The sequence below is a fragment of the Cherax quadricarinatus genome, chromosome 65 (assembly GCF_038502225.1).
Source record: "Cherax quadricarinatus isolate ZL_2023a chromosome 65, ASM3850222v1, whole genome shotgun sequence".
In the NCBI taxonomy this organism is placed as follows: Eukaryota; Metazoa; Arthropoda; class Malacostraca; order Decapoda; family Parastacidae; genus Cherax; species Cherax quadricarinatus.
In genome coordinates, this window is record NC_091356.1 from 22151661 (window position 1) to 22174306 (window position 22646).

The following is a 22646-nucleotide window of genomic DNA, read 5'->3' on the forward strand; positions in this document are numbered from 1 at the left end:
CTGATGTTACTGCTACTACTACTACTGCTGATGTTACTGCTACTACTGCTGATGTTACTGCTACTACTGCTGCTGATGTTACTGCTACTACTGCTGCTGCTGATGTTACTGCTACTACTGCTCATGTTACTGCTACTACTGCTGATGTTACTGCTACTACTGCTGCTGATGTTACTGCTACTACTACTACTGCTGATGTTACTGCTACTACTACTACTGGTGATGTTACTGCTACTACTACTACTGCTGATGCTACTGCTATTACTGCTCATGTTACTGCTACTACTGCTGTTGATGTTACTGCTACTACTACTGCTGCTGATGTTACTGCTACTTCTACTACTGCTGATGTTACTGCTACTACTGCTCATGTTACTGCTACTACTGCTGTTGATGTTACTGCTGCTACTACTGCTGATGTTACTGCTGCTACTCCTGCTGATGTTACTGCTACTACTACTGCTGATGTTACTGCTACTACTACTGCTGATGTTACTGCTACTCCTACTGCTGATGTTACTGCTACTACTACTACTGATGTTACTGCTACTACTGCTGATGTTACTGCTACTACTACTGCTGATGTTACTGCTACTACTGCTGCTGAAGTTACTGTTACTACTACTGTTGATGTTACTGCTACTACTGCTACTGATGTTACTGCTACTACTACTACTACTGATGTTACTGCTAATACTACTACTGATGTTACTGCTACTACTGCTGATGTTACTGCTACTACTACTGCTGATGTTACTTCTACTACTGCTGCTGAAGTTACTGTTACTACTACTGTTGTTGTTACTGCTACTACTGCTACTGATGTTACTGCTACTAGTACTGCTGATGTTACTGCTACTACTGCTCATGTTACTGCTACTACTACTGCTGATGTTACTGCTATTAATACTGCTACTGATGTTACTGCTGCTACCACTGCTGATGTTACTGCTACTACTACTGCTGATGTTACTGCTACTACTACTGCTGATGTTACTGCTACTACTACTACTGATGTTACTGCTACTACTACTGCTGATGTTACTGCTACTACTATTGCTAATGTTACTGCTACTACTGCTGCTGAAGTTACTGTTACTACTACTACTGATGTTACTGCTACAACTGCTGCTGATGTTACTGCTACTACTGCTGCTGAAGTTACTGCTACTACTGCTGCTGATGTTACTGCTACTACTACTACTTATGATGTTACTGCTACTACTGCTGATGTTACTGCTACTACTACTGCTGCTGATGTTACTGCTACTACCACTGCTGTGATGTTACTGCTACTACTGCTGATGTTACTGCTACAACTGCTGCTGATACTACTGCTACAACTGCTGATGTTACTGCTACTACTGCTGCTGATGTTAATGCTACTACTGCTGTTACTGCTACTACTACTGCTGCTGATGTTACTGCTACTAGTGCTGCTGAAGTTACTGCTACTACTGCTGCTGATGTTTCTGCTACTACTGCTGATGTTACTGCTACTACTGCTGCTGATGTTACTACTACTACTGCTGATGTTACTGCTACTACTACTGCTGCTGTTGTTACTGCTAGTACTACTGCTGATGTTACTGCTACTACTACTGCTGATGTTACTGCTACTACTGCTGCTGATGTTACTGCTGCTACTACTGCTGCTGATGTTACTGCTACTGCTGATGTTACTGCTACTACTACTGCTGATGTTACTGCTACTACTACTACTGCTGATGTTACTGCTACTACTGCTGCTAAAGTTACTGCTACTACTGCTGCTGATGTTACTGCTACTACTACTGCTGTTGTTACTGCTACTACTGCTGATATTACTGCTACAACTGTTGATGTTACTACTACTACTGCTGATGTTACTGCTACTACTACTACTGCTGATGTTACTGCTACTACTGCTGCTAAAGTTACTGCTACTACTGCTGATGTTACTGCTACTACTACTGCTGCTGATGTTACTGCTACTACTGCTGCTGATGTTACTGCTACTACTGCTGCTGCTGTTACTGTTACTACTGCTGCTGCTGTTACTGTTACTACTGCTGCTGCTGTTACTGTTACTACTGCTGCTGCTGTTACTGTTACTACTGCTGCTGATGTTACTGCTACTACTACTGCTGTTGTTACTGCTACTACTGCTGATATTACTGCTACAACTGCTGATGTTACTGCTACTACTGCTGCTGATGTTACTGCTACTACTGCTGTTACTGCTACTACTGCTGCTGCTGATGTTACTGCTACTAGTGCTGCTGAAGTTACTACTACTACTGCTGCTGATGTTACTGCTACTACTGCTGATGTTACTGCTACTACTGCTGCTGATGTTACTACTACTACTGCTGATGTTACTGCTACTACTACTGCTGCTGTTGTTACTGCTACTACTACTGCTGATGTTACTGCTACTACTACTGCTGATGTTACTGCTACTACTGCTGCTGATGTTACTGCTGCTACTACTGCTGCTGATGTTACTGCTACTGCTACTGCTGATGTTACTGCTACTACTGCTGTTGATGTTACTACTACTACTGCTGATGTTACTGCTACTACTGCTGTTGATGTTACTACTACTACTGCTGATGTTACTGCTACTACTACTGCTGATGTTACTACTACTACTGCTGATGTTACTACTACTACTGCTGATGTTACTGCTACTGCTACTACTGCTGATGTTACTGCTACTACTGCTGCTAAAGTTACTGCTACTACTGCTGATGTTACTGCTACTACTACTGCTGCTGATGTTACTGCTACTACTGCTGCTGATGTTACTGTTACTACTGCTGCTGATGTTACTGCTACTACTACTGCTGATGTTACTGCTACTACTGCTGCTGATGTTACTGCTGCTACTACTGCTGATGTTACTGCTACTACTGCTGCTGATGTTACTGCTACTACTACTGCTGATGTTACTGCTACTACTGCTGCTGATGTTACTGCTACTACTGCTCATGTTACTGCTACTACTACTGCTGATGTTACTGCTACTACTACTACTGATGTTACTGCTACTACTACTACTGCTGATGTTACTGCTACTACTGCTGCTCATGTTACTGCTACTACTACTGCTGCTGATGTTACTGCTACCACTACTACTGATGTTACTGCTACTACTACTACTGCTGATGTTACTGCTACTAATACTGCTGATGTTACTGCTACTACTACTGCTGATGTTACTGCTACTACTACTGCTGATGTTACTGCTACTACTGCTCATGTTACTGCTACTACTACTGCTGATGTTACTGCTACTACTACTGCTGATGTTACTGCTACTACTGCTCATGTTACTGCTACTACTACTACTGATGTTACTGCTACTACTACTACTGCTGATGTTACTGCTACTACTACTGCTGATGTTACTGCTACTACTACTGCTGATGTTACTGCTACTACTACTGCTGATGTTACTGCTACTAATACTGCTGATGTTACTGCTACTACTACTGCTGATGTTACTGCTACTACTACTGCTGATGTTACTGCTACTACTACTGCTGATGTTACTGCTACTACTGCTCATGTTACTGCTACTACTACTGCTGATGATACTGCTACTACTGCTCATGTAACTGCTACTACTACTGCTCATGTTACTGCTACTACTACTGCTCATGTTACTGCTGCTAGTACTGCTGATGTTACTGTTGCTACTACTGCTGATGTTACTGCTACTACTACTGCTCATGTTACTGCTGCTACTACTGCTGATGTTACTGCTACTACTTCTACTGCTCATGTTACTGCTGCTACTGCTCATGTTACTGCTGCTACTGCTCATGTTACTGCTGCTACTACTGCTGATGTTACTGCTACTACTACTGCTGATGTTACTGCTACTACTACTGCTGATGTTACTGCTACTACTACTGCTGATGTTACTGCTACTACTGCTGATGTTACTGCTGCTACTACTGCTGATGTTACTGCTACTACTGCTGATGTTACTGCTACTACTACTGCTGATGTTACTGCTACTACTACTGCTGATGTTACTGCTACTACTGCTGTTGATGTTACTACTACTACTGCTGATGTTACTGCTACTGCTACTACTGCTGATGTTACTGCTACTACTGCTGCTAAAGTTACTGCTACTACTGCTGATGTTACTGCTACTACTACTGCTGCTGATGTTACTGCTACTACTGCTGCTGATGTTACTGCTACTACTGCTGCTGATGTTACTGTTACTACTGCTGCTGATGTTACTGCTACTACTACTGCTGATGTTACTGCTACTACTGCTGCTGATGTTACTGCTGCTACTACTGCTGATGTTACTGCTACTACTGCTGCTGATGTTACTGCTACTACTACTGCTGATGTTACTGCTACTACTGCTGCTGATGTTACTGCTACTACTGCTCATGTTACTGCTACTACTACTGCTGATGTTACTGCTACTACTACTACTGATGTTACTGCTACTACTACTACTGCTGATGTTACTGCTACTACTGCTGCTCATGTTACTGCTACTACTACTGCTGCTGATGTTACTGCTACCACTACTACTGATGTTACTGCTACTACTACTACTGCTGATGTTACTGCTACTAATACTGCTGATGTTACTGCTACTGCTACTGCTGATGTTACTGCTACTACTGCTCATGTTACTGCTACTACTACTGCTGATGATACTGCTACTACTGCTCATGTAACTGCTACTACTACTGCTCATGTTACTGCTACTACTACTGCTCATGTTACTGCTACTACTGCTCATGTAACTGCTACTACTACTGCTCATGGAACTGCTGCTACTACTGCTGATGTTACTGCTGCTACTACTGCTGATGTTACTGCTACTACTGCTGATGTTACTGCTACTACTACTGCTGATGTTACTGCTACTACTGCTCATGTAACTGCTACTACTACTGCTCATGTTTCTGCTACTACTACTGCTCATGTTACTGCTACTACTACTGCTCATGTTACTGCTACTACTACTGCTCATTTTACTGCTGCTAGTACTGCTGATGTTACTGTTGCTACTACTGCTGATGTTACTGCTACTACTACTGCTCATGTTACTGCTGCTACTACTGCTGATGTTACTGCTACTACTTCTACTGCTCATGTTACTGCTGCTACTGCTCATGTTACTGCTGCTACTGCTCATGTTACTGCTGCTACTGCTCATGTTACTGCTGCTACTACTGCTGATGTTACTGCTACTACTACTGCTGATGTTACTGCTACTACTACTGCTGATGTTACTGCTACTACTACTGCTGATGTTACTGCTACTACTACTGCTGATGTTACTGCTACTACTACTGCTGATGTTACTGCTACTACTGCTCATGTTACTGCTGCTACTACTGCTGATGTTACTGCTACTACTGCTCATGTTACTGCTACTACTGCTCATGTTACTGCTACTACTATTGCTGATGTTACTGCTACTACTGCTCATGTTACTGCTGCTACTACTGCTGATGTTACTGCTACTACTGCTGATGTTACTGCTAGTACTACTGCTGATGTTACTACTACTACTGCTCATGTTACTGCTACTACTACTGCTCATGTTACTGCTACTACTACTACTGCTGATGTTACTGCTGCTACTACTGCTGATGTTACTGCTGCTACTATTACTGCTGCTGATGTTACTGCTGCTACTACTGCTGATGTTACTGCTGCTACTATTACTGCTGCTGATGTTACTGCTTCTACTACTACTGCTGATGTTACTGCTGCTACTATTACTGCTGCTGATGTTACTGCTACTACTGCTCATGTTACTGCTACTACTACTGCCCATGTTACTGCTGCTTCTGCTGCTCTTGTTACTGCTACTACTATTACTGCTGCTTATGATGTTATTGCTATTACACCCGTTGAGAGAAAGTAGGGAGAATTCCTTTCTCATAGAGCTCTTCCATGGTTTTAGAGCAACGCTCTCATTAGTTGCATCACACCTGTATTGCCTTCCATTCAAGAGGAGTGGATATGTGCTAAAAGTCTGAAGCCTACCAGAAAAGTCATTCCCAATTACCTCACGGAATTCAATATTACCCAGTTTATAACTATGGTAAATTGTAAATTTATACCTACATAATCTAGCCTTGAAATATATTCTTATTATAAACGATATCTGTCATTAAAAACTCAACTCTTCTGTCTATGCACACTCATGTTGTGTTTGTGTTTAATGGTTAAAACCGACGAGTTGAAGATTAAGACACTTAAGCAACATATTGGAATCTTTATTAAAGAATCGTTTCGCCACACAGTGACTTCATCAGTCCATACAAAGGAGAATGGTGAAGGAAAAGATAAGTCTGAGGTGATCAGTCCCTCAGCCTTGAGGCGTTGTAATCATTCCATCAATTTTGAAAGACTAATGGACTGATTACATCGACTCAAGGCTGAGGGACTGTTTACCTCAAACTCCTCCTGTTCTTCACCATTTTCCTTTGTATTGACGGATGAAGCCACTGTGTGGCAAAACGTTTCTTCAGTAAAAACTGACATTTTGCTTAAGTCTCTCAATCTTCAACACGTTACATAACTGAAAGATTAGCAGATTGGCCCTCGGTCACTTCTCCTAAGAAGGCTACCACAATGTTGAGAGTTGGTAGCCAACCAGAAAAGAATTTTATCAAGTTAATCCTTGAGAACAAGAATCAGGAATCGGTTTATGAAACTGATAAAACGATACCTGGCTCTTCCTATGTTCAGTGAACATTTCCCGAACTAATTATCACTAGCATTGAAAACTTAAGGTCGACCGTAGGAGTCATTCTCAAGTCAAAAGTAAAAATCTTAATGGGGAAAAAAAACTTTAGTCTAATATTTGGCTGGCTTTTAAGAAAAGTATATTGAAAATACATTTAATGGCCCTCCAGCTTGTTAATTTTGTAAAGTAAAAGGACACAAGTGCAACTAATGTGACATTTTATTGTGGCAACGTTTCGCTCTCCAGGAGCTTTTTCAAACCGATACAAACAGTACATGGACACAGAGGGTATATATAGGCTCAGAGTGAGGTGCAATACTAGTGGTGGTAGTAGTAGTAGTAGTAGTATAAGTAGTATTAGTAGTAGTAGTAATATAAGTAGTAGTAGTAGTAATACAATATGGTAGAATAATCAACTTGCACACAAGTAATCGTTACATAAGTTATAACTTGGGCAGCAGCACAATAATAACTTGGGCAGCAGCACAATAATAACTTGGGCAGCAGCACAATAATAACTTGGGCAGCAGCACAATAATAACTTGGGCAGCAGCACAATAATAACTTGGGCAGCAGCACAATAATAACTTGGGCAGCAGCACAATAATAACTTGGGCAGCAGCACAATAATAACTTGGGCAGCAGCACAATAATAACTTGGGCAGCAGCACAATAATAACTTGGGCAGCAGCACAATAATAACTTGGGCAGCAGCACAATAATAACTTGGGCAGCAGCACAATAATAACTTGGGCAGCAGCACAATAATAACTTGGGCAGCAGCACAATAATAACTTGGGCAGCAGCACAATAATAACTTGGGCAGCAGCACAATAATAGGTCAGACGACACTGCCACTTTCCAATATGTTTTATTAGGTTCTTCATACACGTGGTTCAGTTTACACTCTGATGAATAATACAATGTTTCAAGTAGAAGACAGGAATTTGTATACGTCTTTTATGCCACCAGAGGGGGAGGTGGGAGGGGGGGAGGGGGAAGTGGGAGGGGGAGGTGGGAAGGGGAGGTGGGAGGGGGAGGGGGAAGGAGGGGATGGAGGGGGAGGGGCAAGGAGGGGATGGAGGGGGAAGGAGGGGATGGAGGGGGAAGGAGGGGGATGGTGGGGGAGGGGAAAGGTGGGGAATGGAGGGGGAGGTGGAAGGAGGGAGATGGAGGGGAAGGGGTAGGTGGAACGAGGGGGAAGGAGGGGGATGGTGGGGGAGGTGAAGGAGAGGGGGATGGTGGGGGAGGTGAAGGGGAGGGGGATGGTGGGGTAGGTGAAAGGGAGGGGGATGGTGGGGTAGGTGAAGGGGAGGGGGATGGTGGGGGAGGTGAAGGGGAGGGGGATGGTGGGGGAGGTGAAGGGGAGGGGGGATGGTGGGGGAGGTGAAGGGGATGGGGGAGGGGGGTGAAGGGGAGAGGGAGGGGGGAGGTGACGGGGAGCGGGATGGTGGGGGGGGTGAAGGGGAGGGGGGATGGTGGGGAGGTGAAGGGGAGGGGGATGGTGGGGTAGGGGGATGGTGGGGGAGGTGAAGGGGAGGGGGATGGTGGGGGAGGTGAAGGGGAGGGGGATGGTGGGGGAGGTGAGGGGGATGGTGGGGGAGGTGAGGGGGATGGTGGGGGAGGTGAAGGGGAGGGGGGATGGTGGGGGAGGTGAAGGGGAGGGGGGATGGTGGGGGAGGTGAAGGGGAGGGGGGTGAAGGGGAGGGGGAGGGGGGGGGGTGATGGGGTGGGGGATGGTGGGGGAGGTGAAGGGGAGGGGGGATGGTGGGGGAGGTGAAGGGGAGGGGGATGGTGGGGTAGGTGAAGGGGAGGGGGATGGTGGGGGAGGTGAAGGGGAGGGGGATGGTGGGGGAGGTGAAGGGGAGGGGGATGGTGGGGGAGGTGAAGGGGAGGGGGATGGTGGGGGAGGTGAAGGGGAGGGGGATGGTGGGGGAGGTGAAGGGGAGGGGGGATGGTGGGGGAGGTGAAGGGGAGGGGTATGGTGGGGAGGGGGAGGGGAGGGGGATGGTGGGGGAGGTGAAGGGGAGGGGGGATGTTGGGGGAGGTGAAGGGGAGGGGGGATGGTGGGGGAGGTGAAGGGGAGAGGGATGGTGGGGGAGGTGAAGGGGAGAGGGATGGTGGGGGAGGTGAAGGGGAGGGGGATGGTGGGGGAGGTGAAGGGGAGGGGGATGGTGGGTGAGGTGAAGGGGAGGGGGATGGTGGGGGAGGTAAAGGGGAGGGGTATGGTGGGGGAGGGGGAGGTGGAAGGAGGAGGGTGACATAAATTCTACAAATTTGCAACTAAACAGCCTAATAACATTTTATAATATTTCTGTAACATACATGAGTGTGGAAAGTTTGAAGTCGATCGGCTGAGTTTTGAAAATGAATTCATTTTCCAAACTTGTGGAGGAAAGTTTACCACAAACTTGCACCGACGCGGCCCAAAACAGACGTGAACCTGGAACTAATTTATTTAATGAAAGACAAACTATGACTTACTTAGCATTAAGATTAAAGGCCAAGAGTGCGTGCTGTTTTGGACGTTTGTAAATGGACGCTTGTTGGTCTTGGGACGCTGGTCACTGTTAATAATGTAAGAAAACACGAACAGACTGTATAACACGACTCACGAAATCGTAATGACGTGATTGCAAACAAACCATACCACGGGCGGGGTTAGAACCCGCGATCAGAGAGTCATAAAACTCCAGACCGACACTTTAGCCACTGGACCAGCTGGCCACAGACTGTATATACAGTGAAGAACACAGGTAACCTGTGACGGCCAGGTGACACAATTTGTGTTATCTGACAGCCAGATTCACTTGTCTTTAACAACGCTGTTAAGACGGGCAGATAGATGTATCTACCTGGATGACAGTCAACAAACACACAGTCATAACTGACATGATCTACATAGTGTTTAATTAAGAACAATAAATATATCCACGTCAATATCAAAGTAAATTATATGCAAATTAACATACTAATGATGTCTCCAATATAATGAAGATTCACTACTCTCTAGTGCTCTGCTCTCTAGTGCACTACTTTCTAGTGCACTACTTTCTAGTGCACTACTTTCTAGTGCACTACTTTCTAGTGCACTACTTTCTAGTGCACTACTTTCTAGTGCACTACTTTCTAGTGCACTACTTTCTAGTGCACTACTTTCTAGTGCACTACTTTCTAGTGCACTACTTTCTAGTGCACTACTTTCTAGTGCTCTGCTCTTTAGTGCACTACTCTCTAGTGCTCTGCTCTCTAGTGCTCTACTCTCTAGTGCTCTGCTCTTTAGTGCACTACTCTCTAGTGCTCTGCTCTCTAGTGCTCTACTCTCTAGTGCACTACTTTCTAGTGCACTACTCTCTGGTGCTCTGCTCTCTAGTGCACTACTCTCTAGTGCTCTGCTCTCTAGTGCACTACTCTCTAGTCCTCTGCTCTCTAGTGCACTACTTTCTAGTGCACTACTCTCTAGTGCTCTGCTCTCTAGTGCACTACTCTCTAGTGCTCTGCTCTCTAGTGCACTACTCTCTAATGCTCTGCTCTCTAGTGCACTACTCTCTAGTGCTCTGCTCTCTAGTGCACTACTCTCTAGTGCTCTGCTCTCTAGTGCACTACTCTCTAGTGCTCTGCTCTCTAGTGCACTATTCTCTAGTGCTCTGCTCTCTAGTGCACTACTCTCTAGTGCTCTGCTCTCTAGTGCACTACTCTCTAGTGTTCTGCTCTCTAGTGCTCTGCTCTCTAGTGCACTACTCTCTAGTGCACTACTCTCTAGTGCACTGCTCTCAAGTGCACTGCTCTCTAGTGCACTGCTCTCTAGTGCACTGCTCTCTAGTGCACTGCTCTCTAGTGCACTGCTCTCTAGTGCACTACTCTCTAGTACACTACTCTCTAGTGCACTACTCTCTAGTACACTACTCTCTAGTGCACTACTCTTTAGTCTAGTCTTACCTCACTTACGACAGTTGTGAATGGAGACCTATTACAGAAAAATCACCCTAAACGAATAATTCAGAATGTTTGTATTACACTGATCACTCATGTGATCAGTCTAATCAGACAATACTCAACCCCACTTTTCAAAAGGTTAAATTTATCCAACATTTAAAGAAATTCCATTACGTACCGTGTATTCTACAAGTACAATAAGTGTAAAAATAATCGCAGCCCAGAGACTTGACCTAGAGAGCTACAAAGAGATAACCACGATACAAGAAACAAATACCTTTTATTAAGTTTAAGGAGTTCAACTCAACCTGGCTATAAACTGAATGCACTTTAAAGGATCCATAATATTAAAGTGTCTGACAGAAGTTTCTAAGTGTTTCCAAACAGCCACTACCTTAAAACATAATTTTATAAAACACCTTCTGACCGAGGTGGGATTTACGATTATCATAGAAAATATTAGACATCCTTTTGTAACTTGCCTAAACAACTTTCATCTATGATTCTTTCCCATTCTCTTCTAGTCTCCATTATATTTCTACCCGAAATAGTTAGGCTATTTATTACTTAGAATGGTCTATGTACTTGGTAATTTACTTGGTTTCACATTAGCCTTCTTCCATCTAGGTAGAATGAAAGAAAAGAAGAGGAAAAACATTTACATTCATTCATTCAACTGTTTTGCCAGAAGTGTGTTGACATTACAGCTCAGATGACTCAATGAACTGCAGCATCCTCACCCCATCTTCAGAGTGCAGGCACAGTAACTCTCGCCTCTAGCACTCAAGTTCGATTAATCGTTTTCTCGGAATTTTTTCAAACATGTTACTATGATCACACTCTAACAGCTCGTCAAGTCATGAAAAGCACTTGTTTCCACTCTGGTCTAACAAACTCACTCAAGTTTGTTGGATGTTCAAGGCTCTAGCACTCGGACCCTCCTTTATCCCCCTCCCTCTGAATCCTTCCATACGACCCATACCCCTCCTTCCTCTCACCCCACATTTATATACCATCTTAGACATCCTATTCTGTTTCATTCTCTTTAAATTATTAAATCACCTTGGAAAGTCTTCCACAGCTCTCTGAAATATACTTTCGTTAACCAACACCATCTTCTACTCTCCAAATTCTCTTTATAATATTCACACCATACATAGACGGTAATTATGGCATCTCCACTGCCTCCAGCCTTTTCCTCGCTGCAACGTTTTAAGCTATGTTTCACACACATTCCATTTTTTTTTTTTGCTTCCATAGATAAATTTCTCTGTCTCGACAGACGCCTTAACACACCACTCCCCGTTTTTCAGTTGTCTTTTGTATTATTAACCTCGTCTTTCATAAATCCATCTGCCGTCGAGTCCAATAAACGATATCTGATTTCATTTATTTACCCTGTATTCCTTCACTTCAGTTTGATATTTTGTTTTTCTCACAACCTCGCTCATTCCTGTGTTCACTATTTCCTACTTTTTACAAACTCTTCCAGATTCAACTACCTTTGCAGCCTCTCATCAGAATCTCCAAAAGAACTGTGTTATCAGTCCAAAAAAGACAAATTTGACGTCTCAAACTGTGTTTCACATTCGTTATTTTTTTAATCCCAGACAACTCTCCAGTACTCTAGCATTTACATCTTTTAAAACTATGGTAACATCATACATCTGTCTAAGACCTATTTTTACTGGAAATTACCCGTATCTTCCTCATACCTTAACGTGAGCCTCTCTGTACCCGATTGTCGCAGCCTACTGCGTAATTCAACCGCATTACTCCCCAAAATCACCCTCTGAAATGGCTCTTCTAAATCTATAAATTCGACAAAAAGTTTCCTGCCTTCATCTAAGTAAGGTCCACTTACATGTTCCAATATAACCACTGGATAATCTTGAGACAACTCGTGTTGTTTTGCATTGTACTGTAGTATAATTTCCCGACTACCATTTTATCATTATACATTATCAGTTTCGAATTGATATATTTAATCAATACTCTACTAACCTTTACCTTAGCTATTGCTTTTAACTTTCTGTCAGTATCTTATATTGGATCATTTATTTCAAAAGCTATGTAGTCTTTCCGTGTTAAGTAGCCTGAGTTCTTGTCTATGGTGGTCTGAAGTGATGTGCATTTTATTCCATTCAAATTATAGCGTATTTTGCTTTATGGTTGGAAATAAAATTAACATAATCATCATTATAATTATCACTGTCATGAACGCTATTTAACTGTAATGTGACATGTCAACCAGAAGAAGTGCACAGAACAAAACCCTGACAACTGCAACATCTCTACAACTCTGCAACACATGATACTGAAAAAAGCGTCGTGTGAAGGGAACAAAAAAAAGCACAATACCGTGACTGGAACAATACACAAATAACCCGCACATAAGAGAGAGAGAAGCTTATGACGATGTCTCGGTACGACTTGGACCATTTACAAAGTCACAGTATGACACTGTAAATGGTCCGTATGGTGTGTAGTCCTCATGTCGCTCATTTGACAAGGAAATTAAATGATTTCATTCCTTCACCTGATCATCACCTCCGACATTTCCTACTAATTCATTAACAAGTGTCCAAGGGTTTATGCACTAGTGTTCATTAATCCGTACTGTATTATTATACCTTCTAAAATGATTACGCCGCTTTAATTCAGTACAAATATTTCCTGGAGAGAATCCCACAATTGCCAAAAATTTAAAGTTTATCTGAAGAAATAATCTTCAATTACTGTTCGCCGACCAAAATTTCAAAATTTAATTACTTATTAGTGTACACCTAAACGGTACCATTTTTTTTTCATAAGATGCATCAGACAAAAGATTAATGATGTTCAGATGAAGCCTACTCATATTAGTTCACGGGAAATATATGTTTAAAAAAATTGCAAATTGGCACCTATGCTCTTCAATAACAACCCACCATTTCCTAAGATTCATAATCTATTTAAAAATTAACCAGAGGACACCTACACATACCAATAATTGCATGAACGTTTCTCTATTACACGAGTGTTGACATTTTGAATACGATCATATGAAATGTCGCATGAGGACCTTAGAGAAGAAAACAAGAAATTCGGTCAACCACTATAAAAGTTACCAACTTCGGAGATAACTAACAATATTTCCGGTAAACAGTCTTACCTCTTTCGCAGTGAAGTTGAGTTTCTTGCCATCCAACGTCCAAGTGATGTTGGCCTCCGGGTAGGCACCTCGGGCCTTGCACTCCAGGAGTTCCTCAACACCTGCCCGAACACTCCTTGCTTCCAACAGCTCCACGCTCTGTGGTGCCACTGTCAAACAGATAAATAATTCATTATTATTATTATTATTATTATTATTATTATTATTATTATTATTATTATTATTATTATCAGGAAGCACAACATTCATAGTGCTGATATTATACTTTGGAACTGGGAGTAATTAGTTTATTACTCTCGTTAATAAATTTTGAACACATGGTGTGTGTAATGTTGAACAATGGTGAAGGAAGGTAATTCTATTTTTATCGAAGAACCATTCTTTGAGGTAACTTTGTTGCTGTAAAAGGCTTTTCATCAGTGGTATTGGGACTGTCCTCACATTCCTCAGAATGAGTTTGAATGGCCTAGCCCCTATCATATTGTCGGTCTCATAACAGACATATTTCCCCTTTCATTCAAAGTTACTTGATTCGGAAGAGGAGTAGACAGCATTGTTCCACTCCATGAAAATTGGACCATCTTGGAGCATGCCAAGTGGGATATTCAGTAGTCATGAACTAAACCAACAAATTTTACAACTCTTTGCATTCATTAAACTTTGTCTTTCACTTAATATCTGATTTACGTTGGCTATGCTAGTGTTGTCTGAATAAATCGAGGAGCCCTCAATGTGGTGCACACCTGGTAGGTCAGGAGATGGTTTTCGGGAAAGAGAATAATAATACTGGTCATGTCGGTGGGAAAAACTGCTCAGGGGGGACTCTGGAATATTTTATTTAGTTTTCAAAGATGCTTTCTAATTCATTTTTTCTTTATCTTCTGGTTTTCGTGAGTGATCTCTCGGCTTTTTTTTTGCGAGGATGATTTTGCTGTGGATCTCACTGTGGTGGCGGACTAGTCTGAAATCTTTGAATCTTAAACACTTTTCTGGTATCTGAGACTGGTTCTCATGTGACTCTGGCTCCCTATTCAAATAAATCCTCTACAGCTAACTCGTAACTATTGCTTCGGCTTCTTTCTTCACAATACGGCGTTTTACAAGCAGTCTTTTTGACATTTGACGAGTTCATTCAAGTCTTACTACCACGACTACCTTGACCCTCGTTCGTACCTCTCACGTATTTCATCCATCTCTTCGCCACAATCCAAAGGAATACTTCATTATTCTTTTCGACCTCTCTAAGACATCTCTTACTCATATCTCTTAGATAGAATTCTTTAGGCCACACAGACTTCCGAAATCCGATGCGACTATAGGGTTGTTATCCCTAACAAGCATTACGTGTGGCTGAATTGTGTTTACACAGTTACTGAGGTCAACATTCTCTCTAACCTCAAATTTGTTAATACCACTCCTGTCACAGTACACAGACATGCTTGCCAGAGTCAGTGGTGTGGAACGATTGTTATTTCAAATGACTGTTGTTCATCAGCAACTTTTTCTAGAGTGCACAATATCTGTTACACATGTCATATCTGCTGGTGCCTGTCACACATGTTGACACATTCGTCAGCCATCTAAGTGATCACCAAAATTTCCTGGGGTTGTTAAATTTTTGCCATCCACAAAGTAGTGTTACTAGTTGGTGAATGAGGCACATATACAACACTGAGCTATCATCATAAGCAAAACGGTTTGCCTGTGTAATATTGTTGTTCTCCAGTCAAATATAGAGTTGATTTTAATACTGGTGGCAATGAAATAACTGAAGAAATAATTTTAATAATTTCATTTCAGTCTTGACATAGGCTCAGTCCCTTATCCGTGAACAGAAGGTGGTCAGTCCCCTAAGCTAAAGCAGAGGCATGTGGCGGCTGGAAACTTATGTGCCGGAACCATAAATTACATCTAGTAACTGGGAATGACGTTACAGATGAGTAGGACCTACTAGAGGAAGTACGTCATGCCAATAAATGGTTTAACAAGAGTTAAACAAGACATCTCCTGTACCACGGTTTAATGTTGCTGTATAATAAATACATTAAAATGGTCTACATTACCGACAGATTGATGAATATGGCACAAAGTGCAGCACTTGATTATCATTATTTCTGAAACTATTTGCTTGCAGACGCTTCTTAAGTCAGATACAGAGGTAATTTTAATTTTGGAAATAACTGAAGGGGAGAGAGATTTTTTTGCTTATCTGTCACAGCATCACCATCGTATCTTACTGGACTGGGGATTTCTTCTTAAGCTTTTTGCCATGACCTGCTTTCATTAGTGTCTCCCGTCCACCTGTGGTGCCATCCCCAGCTGCTGCACCTCACTTCTAGCTAAGTATTTAAGTCTCAGTGCTCATGCCTCTGGTTTAGGCTAAATAACTAAGCGCCTTTCATCAAAATTACTTCACATATTCCACTCTTTTCAGAATTTAAATCCCCTCTATATTTGAGTAAAGAAATTTGTTACGTAGATGGAGCACTTCCGAGGTACAGATACCCAGGTGATGCTCAGATCTCTTATTGTGATTCTTCTCTGTATACTACAAACACAACATAATTTATTTAACCTAAATATTATGCATTTTTATTGTTAATATGCTATATTTATGTTTGTATTTCATATCTTTACAGTTTCCATAATTAGGAAAACCGAGTTTTGATTGGTTGTCACCTGTGTTGCCGTGTGTTAATGATTGTTCAGCAGTCCAGATGCATGCTGGGAGTTCTGTCATGTTCACTTGTGACACCTTCAGCTACCTGCCGGTGCCAGACTCTCACTCTCTCTCTCTCTCTCTCTCTCTCTCTCTCTCTCTCTCTCTCTCTCTCTCTCTCTCTCTCTTCCTTTCCTGCTTCACTTCCATCATTTTGTCGAAGAACTCTAATTAGTTTGTTAGACAGAATTGTCCTTTCTAAGGTTTTCCTAATCTGCAATTGTAAGGCTTTTGGAAAGTGATGAGATCTGCCTCCAGAGCCTCATACCAGGGGCCGGCAAACCGCGGCCCGCGACCCGCGGCCCGCATGTTATGCACACCAACTTCAAACATTTATAAACAGTAAAACTAATGAACCCTCATTTCAAGTCACTTCAGTCACTAATTCATTTAAATTTTATTAATTCATTTATAATTATTTATTAGACTGATTTTTTTTCTTGGGCTCTCAAAAATGTGTAAAATATTCGATGTGGCGTCCGTAGTGAAAAAGGTTGGAGGCCCTTACTCTATACAGTATTAATCTCCAGCTCTTGGATCTTTTCCAGGTATTTTGTTTTAGCTCTAGGTCTCTCTCTTTCTCTGCAAAGCCGGAGTGAAGGGAAGATGGGAAATAATATATTATTGGACGTGCCTCGCATGGGCCAGTAGGCCTGCTGCAGTGTTCCTTCTTTCATATGTTCTTCTGTTCTTATTAATACCGACTAGATGTGAAAAAAGACGCTTACGTACACTTCAGGAAATATATTAAAGGAAGATAAGATCTTCTGTGGCTGCTCCTCTTCTTACCTTCGTGTTCATTATGTTCACGCTGGTGATGTGTAATATACACATTATGTTCACGCTGGTGATGTGTAATATACACATTATGTTCACGCTGGTGATGTGTAATATACAAATTATGTTCACGCTGGTGATGTGTAATATACACATTATGTTCACGCTGGTGATGTGTAATATACACATTATGTTCACGCTGGTGATGTGTAATATACACATTATGTTCACGCTGGTGATGTGTAATATACACATTATGTTCACGCTGGTGATGTGTAATATACACATTATGTTCACACTGGTGATGTGTAATATACACATTATGTTCACGCTGGTGATGTGTAATATACACATTATGTTCACGCTGGTGATGTGTAATATACACATTATGTTCACGCTGGTGATGTGTAATATACAAATTATGTTCACGCTGGTGATGTGTAATATACATCTTGTTATCTACAGAACTACTCAATCAAATAAGGAAGAATTGACATTTTCTGGTTGTTATACTACACTTAATATGTATCCTTGACGAGGATCCTTTAGGAGATAGTTTTGAAATATTTTTCATCTGTCTTTAGAAGTTTATTTCGTTTATACCTCGAAATCATCTCACCCAGTTAGCTTTATATATTCTATGTTTATGTACGATAACAAGGACTATATTCTTGGCCCAGTTGGTATGTTCACATGCTTTTTGACCAAAGTTGTTCAACCCGTTTCCAACAACACAGAATGGATCGAATAACATCCAAAACCCTCAGTGGAATAGTTTCCAGCGTTCAATAAAGTTGCCTCCTATTTGACGATGGCAGAATGTGAAATTAAGAATATAGATGCAGATTTAGCAATTTTATATGTAAGAACAAAGTATGTAGTCTGTTAAATCATGGTAAATAAATTTAAACTTACTTCTGAATGGTTTCAAGTTTTAATGGCTAATACGTCTTAGGGCCGGGATAGTAGACATTAATTTTCGTTTATTTATAGGCAAAGTTGTTGATTTACTAAAATAAATAAAACGTGGAATTATTGGACTCTGTCCCATAACTGAAGAATGATACATGAGGTTGGCTTGAATTTTGAAGTTGGAGCCATCTGTGGGCCAGTAGTTTCATTTGATCAAATGATTTTATGCCGTTAACATCATTATACTGTACGAACATGTTCCAGAGTCAAGTTATCCTGATCACAGATGAAGTGTGTTTTGTATAGTGGTACAGCCAGAGTGAAGTTGCCTGAGCACAATGTCCACGTTGCTAATGGGTCGAATAAACTCAAATTTGTCAGCTTAATGGAATGGTGATACTCTTATCTTTAAGAAGAGACTGGATATATATATGAGTGCGGGGGGCTGGGTTTGATTGGGTAGCTTTGGGTAGTGGTGGTTTTGATAAGGACCTGCTTTGTATGGGCCAGTAGGCCTTCTGTAGTGTTCCTCCATTCTTATGTTATGTGCAACAGTTGGGAATCTTTATTGTTGAAATGTTTCGCCTAAGCCATAGGTTTCTTCAGTCAAATATACAGAATAAAAACAGCAGAAACGGAAAGTATTTCAGATTCTATTCTCAAAATTCAGCTTCATATTGCTCCAGATCATAAAGGTGAACTTTTCTGGCTGAGGGACTGACAACCTCAAATTATTTCTACAAGGTTGATGGACTGATTACATCACCTTTACTTCGTCACTTTTGGTGTCTCCATTTTCAGTATTTGACTGAAAGAAGTCGACCACTTAGGCAAAGCGTTTCAGGAATAAGATATCCAACTGCTGCACACGGGTTTTCCTCTTCCGATTATCGGTATCTTACATCACATTCAATATCATTTTTATTCATTAACTAGAGAATTCCTGTTATGTCTCTTATTTGTAAATATTTTGTATTTATTTTAGGCTGTGTGGGTTCCAATTTGCAATATTTTTTTCCCAGTTTTATCAAATTGATTTTCTATAATTTCATAATCAGATTTTTTTAACAGGATTAAAAACGAAATTGAAAGTAAACGAGAAAAAAAGGGAAAACAATAAAAAGTAGCGTTTTTATATTACTTTAAAGTTTAAAAGAGAGAAACTTTGCTATTTTTCGGATCATTCTCTACAAACTTTCTTTTCCTTTCTCACAAATTTTCTTTTCTTTTTCTTTTTACTCAATGTTTCACTCAATCACCTTCAAATTTTAAAAGATAATGTAATGTATAACGAGGATTCATGGGAGTATTTGCATGCCTGGGACTCCCATGCACAATGTTACAGAGGTAATACCCAAATTATGTGTCGGTGTGACTTCTCTAGACAGGTTTTTCTGGTCGGCTTCAAAATTACCGTCATTCGTGTATTCCATGACATGACCGTTGTTGTATTTGATACAGTGTGTATATGCTATTTTACCCCTCATAATCTGGTAATGGTATGGAATATTTTTTTAACAAGTCGGCCGTCTCCCACCGAGGGAGGGTGACCCAAAAAGAAAGAAAATCCCCAAAAAGAAAATACTTTCATCATCATTCAACACTTTCACCACACTCACACATAATCACTGTTTTTGCAGAGGTGCTCAGAACACAACAATTTAGAAGTATATACGTATAAAGATACACAACATATCCCTCCAAACTGCCAATATCCCAAACTCCTCCTTTAAAGTGCAGGCATCGTACTTCCCATTTCCAGGACTCAAGTCCGGCTATATAAAATAACTGGTTTCTCTGAACCCCTTCATTAAATATTACCCTGCTCACACTCCAACAGCTCATCAGGTCTCAAATACAATTCGTCTCCATTCACTCCTATCCAACACGATCATGCACGCTTGCTGGAAGTCCAAGCCCCTCGCCCACAAAACTTCCTTTACTCCCTCCCTCCAACCTTTTCGAGGACGACCCCTACCCCGCCTTCCTTTCCCTACAGATTTATACGCTCCTCATGTCATTCTACTTTGATCCATTCTCTCTAAATGACCAAACCACCTCAACAACCCCTCTTCAGCCCTCTGACTAATACTTTTATTAACTCCACACCTTCTCCTAATTTCCACACACCGAATTTTCTGCATAATATTTACACCACACATTGCCCTTAGACAGGACATCTCCACAGCCTCCAAACGTCTCTTCGCTGCAACATTCACAACCCAAGCTTCACACCCACATAAGAGTGTTGGTACCACTATACTTTCATACATTCCTTCTTTGCCTCAATAGATAACGTTTTTTATCTCCACATATACCTTAACGCACCACTCACCTTTTTTCTTCCATTATTTCTGTGATTAACCTCATCCTTCATAAATCCATCCGCCTACACGTCAACTCCCAAGTATCTGAAAACATAAACTTCTTCCATACTCCTCCTCCCCAATTTGATATCCAATTTTTCCTTAAATCATTTGATACCCTCATCACCTTACTCTTTTCTATGTTCACTTTCAACTTTCTACCTTTACACACATTCCCAAACTCATCCACTAACCTTTGGAATTTTTCTTTAGAATCTCCCATAAGCACAGTATCATCAGCATAAAGTAACTGTGTCAATTCCCATTTTGAATTTGATTCCCCATAATTTAATCCCACCCCTCTCCTGAACACCCTAGCATTTACTTCTTTTACAACCCCATCTATAAATATATTAAACAACCATGGTGACATTACACATCCCTGCCTAAGACCTACTTTTACCGGGAAGTAGTCTCCCTCTCTTCTACACACCCTAACCTGAGCCTCACTATCCTCATAAAAGCTCTTTACAGCATTTAGTAACTTACCACCTATTCCATATACTTGCAACATCTGCCACATTGCTCCTCTATCCACTCTATCATATGCCTTTTCTAAATCCATAAATGCAATAAAAACTTCCCTACCTTTATCTGAATATTGTTCACATATATGCTTCAATGTAAACACTTGATCTACACATCCCCTACCCACTCTGAAGCCTCCTTGCTCATCCACAATCCTACATTCTGTCTTACCTCAAATTTTTTCAATAATAACCCTACTGTACACTTTTCCTGGTATACTGGTATGCTTTGATGCTTGTGAGGGGGCTCTTGATCCAAGGAAATGGACGAATATTCCATTTAATTGGGTGGAACTTGAAAGCCTCTCATTCAACATGTTGTATATGACAGCTACGGGTTTAGTGCTTTCCTCTGATAATAAAAGGACTATAAGCGACATCAATATTCAATAACTGATGCATCTTATGACGTGGATGAAAAGTTTCAAGGGTTTAGGCTACCTAAGTACAAATTTTATTGGATTACTGCCAATGAATCTCTCTGTAAAAAAATCTCTTTACGTTAGATTGTCTAAGTTAGGTTGTCTAAGTTATCCTCTATTAACTTTATTATTCAAGTTGATTTCTGTGAAATAATTGGAGGACGTTTTTTCTGATCAGAAATACCGTAAATCACACTGTTAGACTCTATTTGGCTACCTTAAGATCAGTGAATATAATATTCGTTGGTTGCCCTGTTTCCTCACTATGAGGGAAAAGTTCATTAGATAGGAGTGGTGGAAGTATGAATGAATGGTGGCAGTAGTTTGGTGGGCAGTATACTTGTTCAAATAGGATGGGTGCATAGTTCCCGCTAATCCGCTTCCCCATCCCTTCCATCACCCGGTGGGAGGTGACGAGTGCGTCTTCGACCAGTGGTCAGTCACTTGACTTTATCACAGATTTTACACGGAATCTTATAGACACATCCGTCAGCATTTTAGATTCCTCGTAAAATTTGCGATTAAGTTTATTACGGTCAAACTAGTAAAAGTCTTGAACTAAGATTAAAACAACATAAATATAGCATTAGAACTGGACAAGATTCCAATGCTCTATTTATTCATGTGAGAGATTTTAACCATCCAATTGATTTTCAAAAAGATAAGAAAGTTGTATCAAGCAAGTCCATGGTCGACAGTAATATAATTGAATCTTAAAAAAAACAGTTTTGAAAATAATATGAATATTTCCTTTGGTTTATATAAATTAGATCCATTTACAATAAAATTTGGGAAGAATTTAATTATACATTGGACTAATAAATCTTAATTCTCGGGTAGAATAGTTTGTTTCTGAGTTGCCTTTAAGGACCTGTCTAGTTGGGCCAGCGGGCCTGCTGCAGTGTTCCCTTTCTTATGAGTCGTGCATCAGGTGTTGCTTTGTTGTGGGATGTGATGGTGAGGTGTGGTCTAGGCCTTCCTTTGATGCATTACTTTTATTAAGATAAGATAAGATAAGATTTCGTTCGGATTTTTAACCCCGGAGGGTTAGCCACCCAGGATAACCCAAGAAAGTCAGTGCGTCATCGAGGACTGTCTAACTTATT

General features: G+C 41.2%; 1 protein-coding gene across 1 annotated transcript in view; it reads right to left on the reverse strand.

Annotated features, from left to right (window-relative positions):
* The window catches only part of LOC128700569 (nephrin-like), a 694403-nt gene that overhangs the window by 384202 nt on the left and 287555 nt on the right, over positions 1 to 22646 (reverse strand). Inside the window, exon 6 of the mRNA XM_053793851.2 lies at positions 13818 to 13966. Within this exon, the coding sequence (XP_053649826.2) occupies positions 13818 to 13966 (149 nt within the window). The remainder of the gene's footprint in view (positions 1 to 13817; positions 13967 to 22646) is intronic.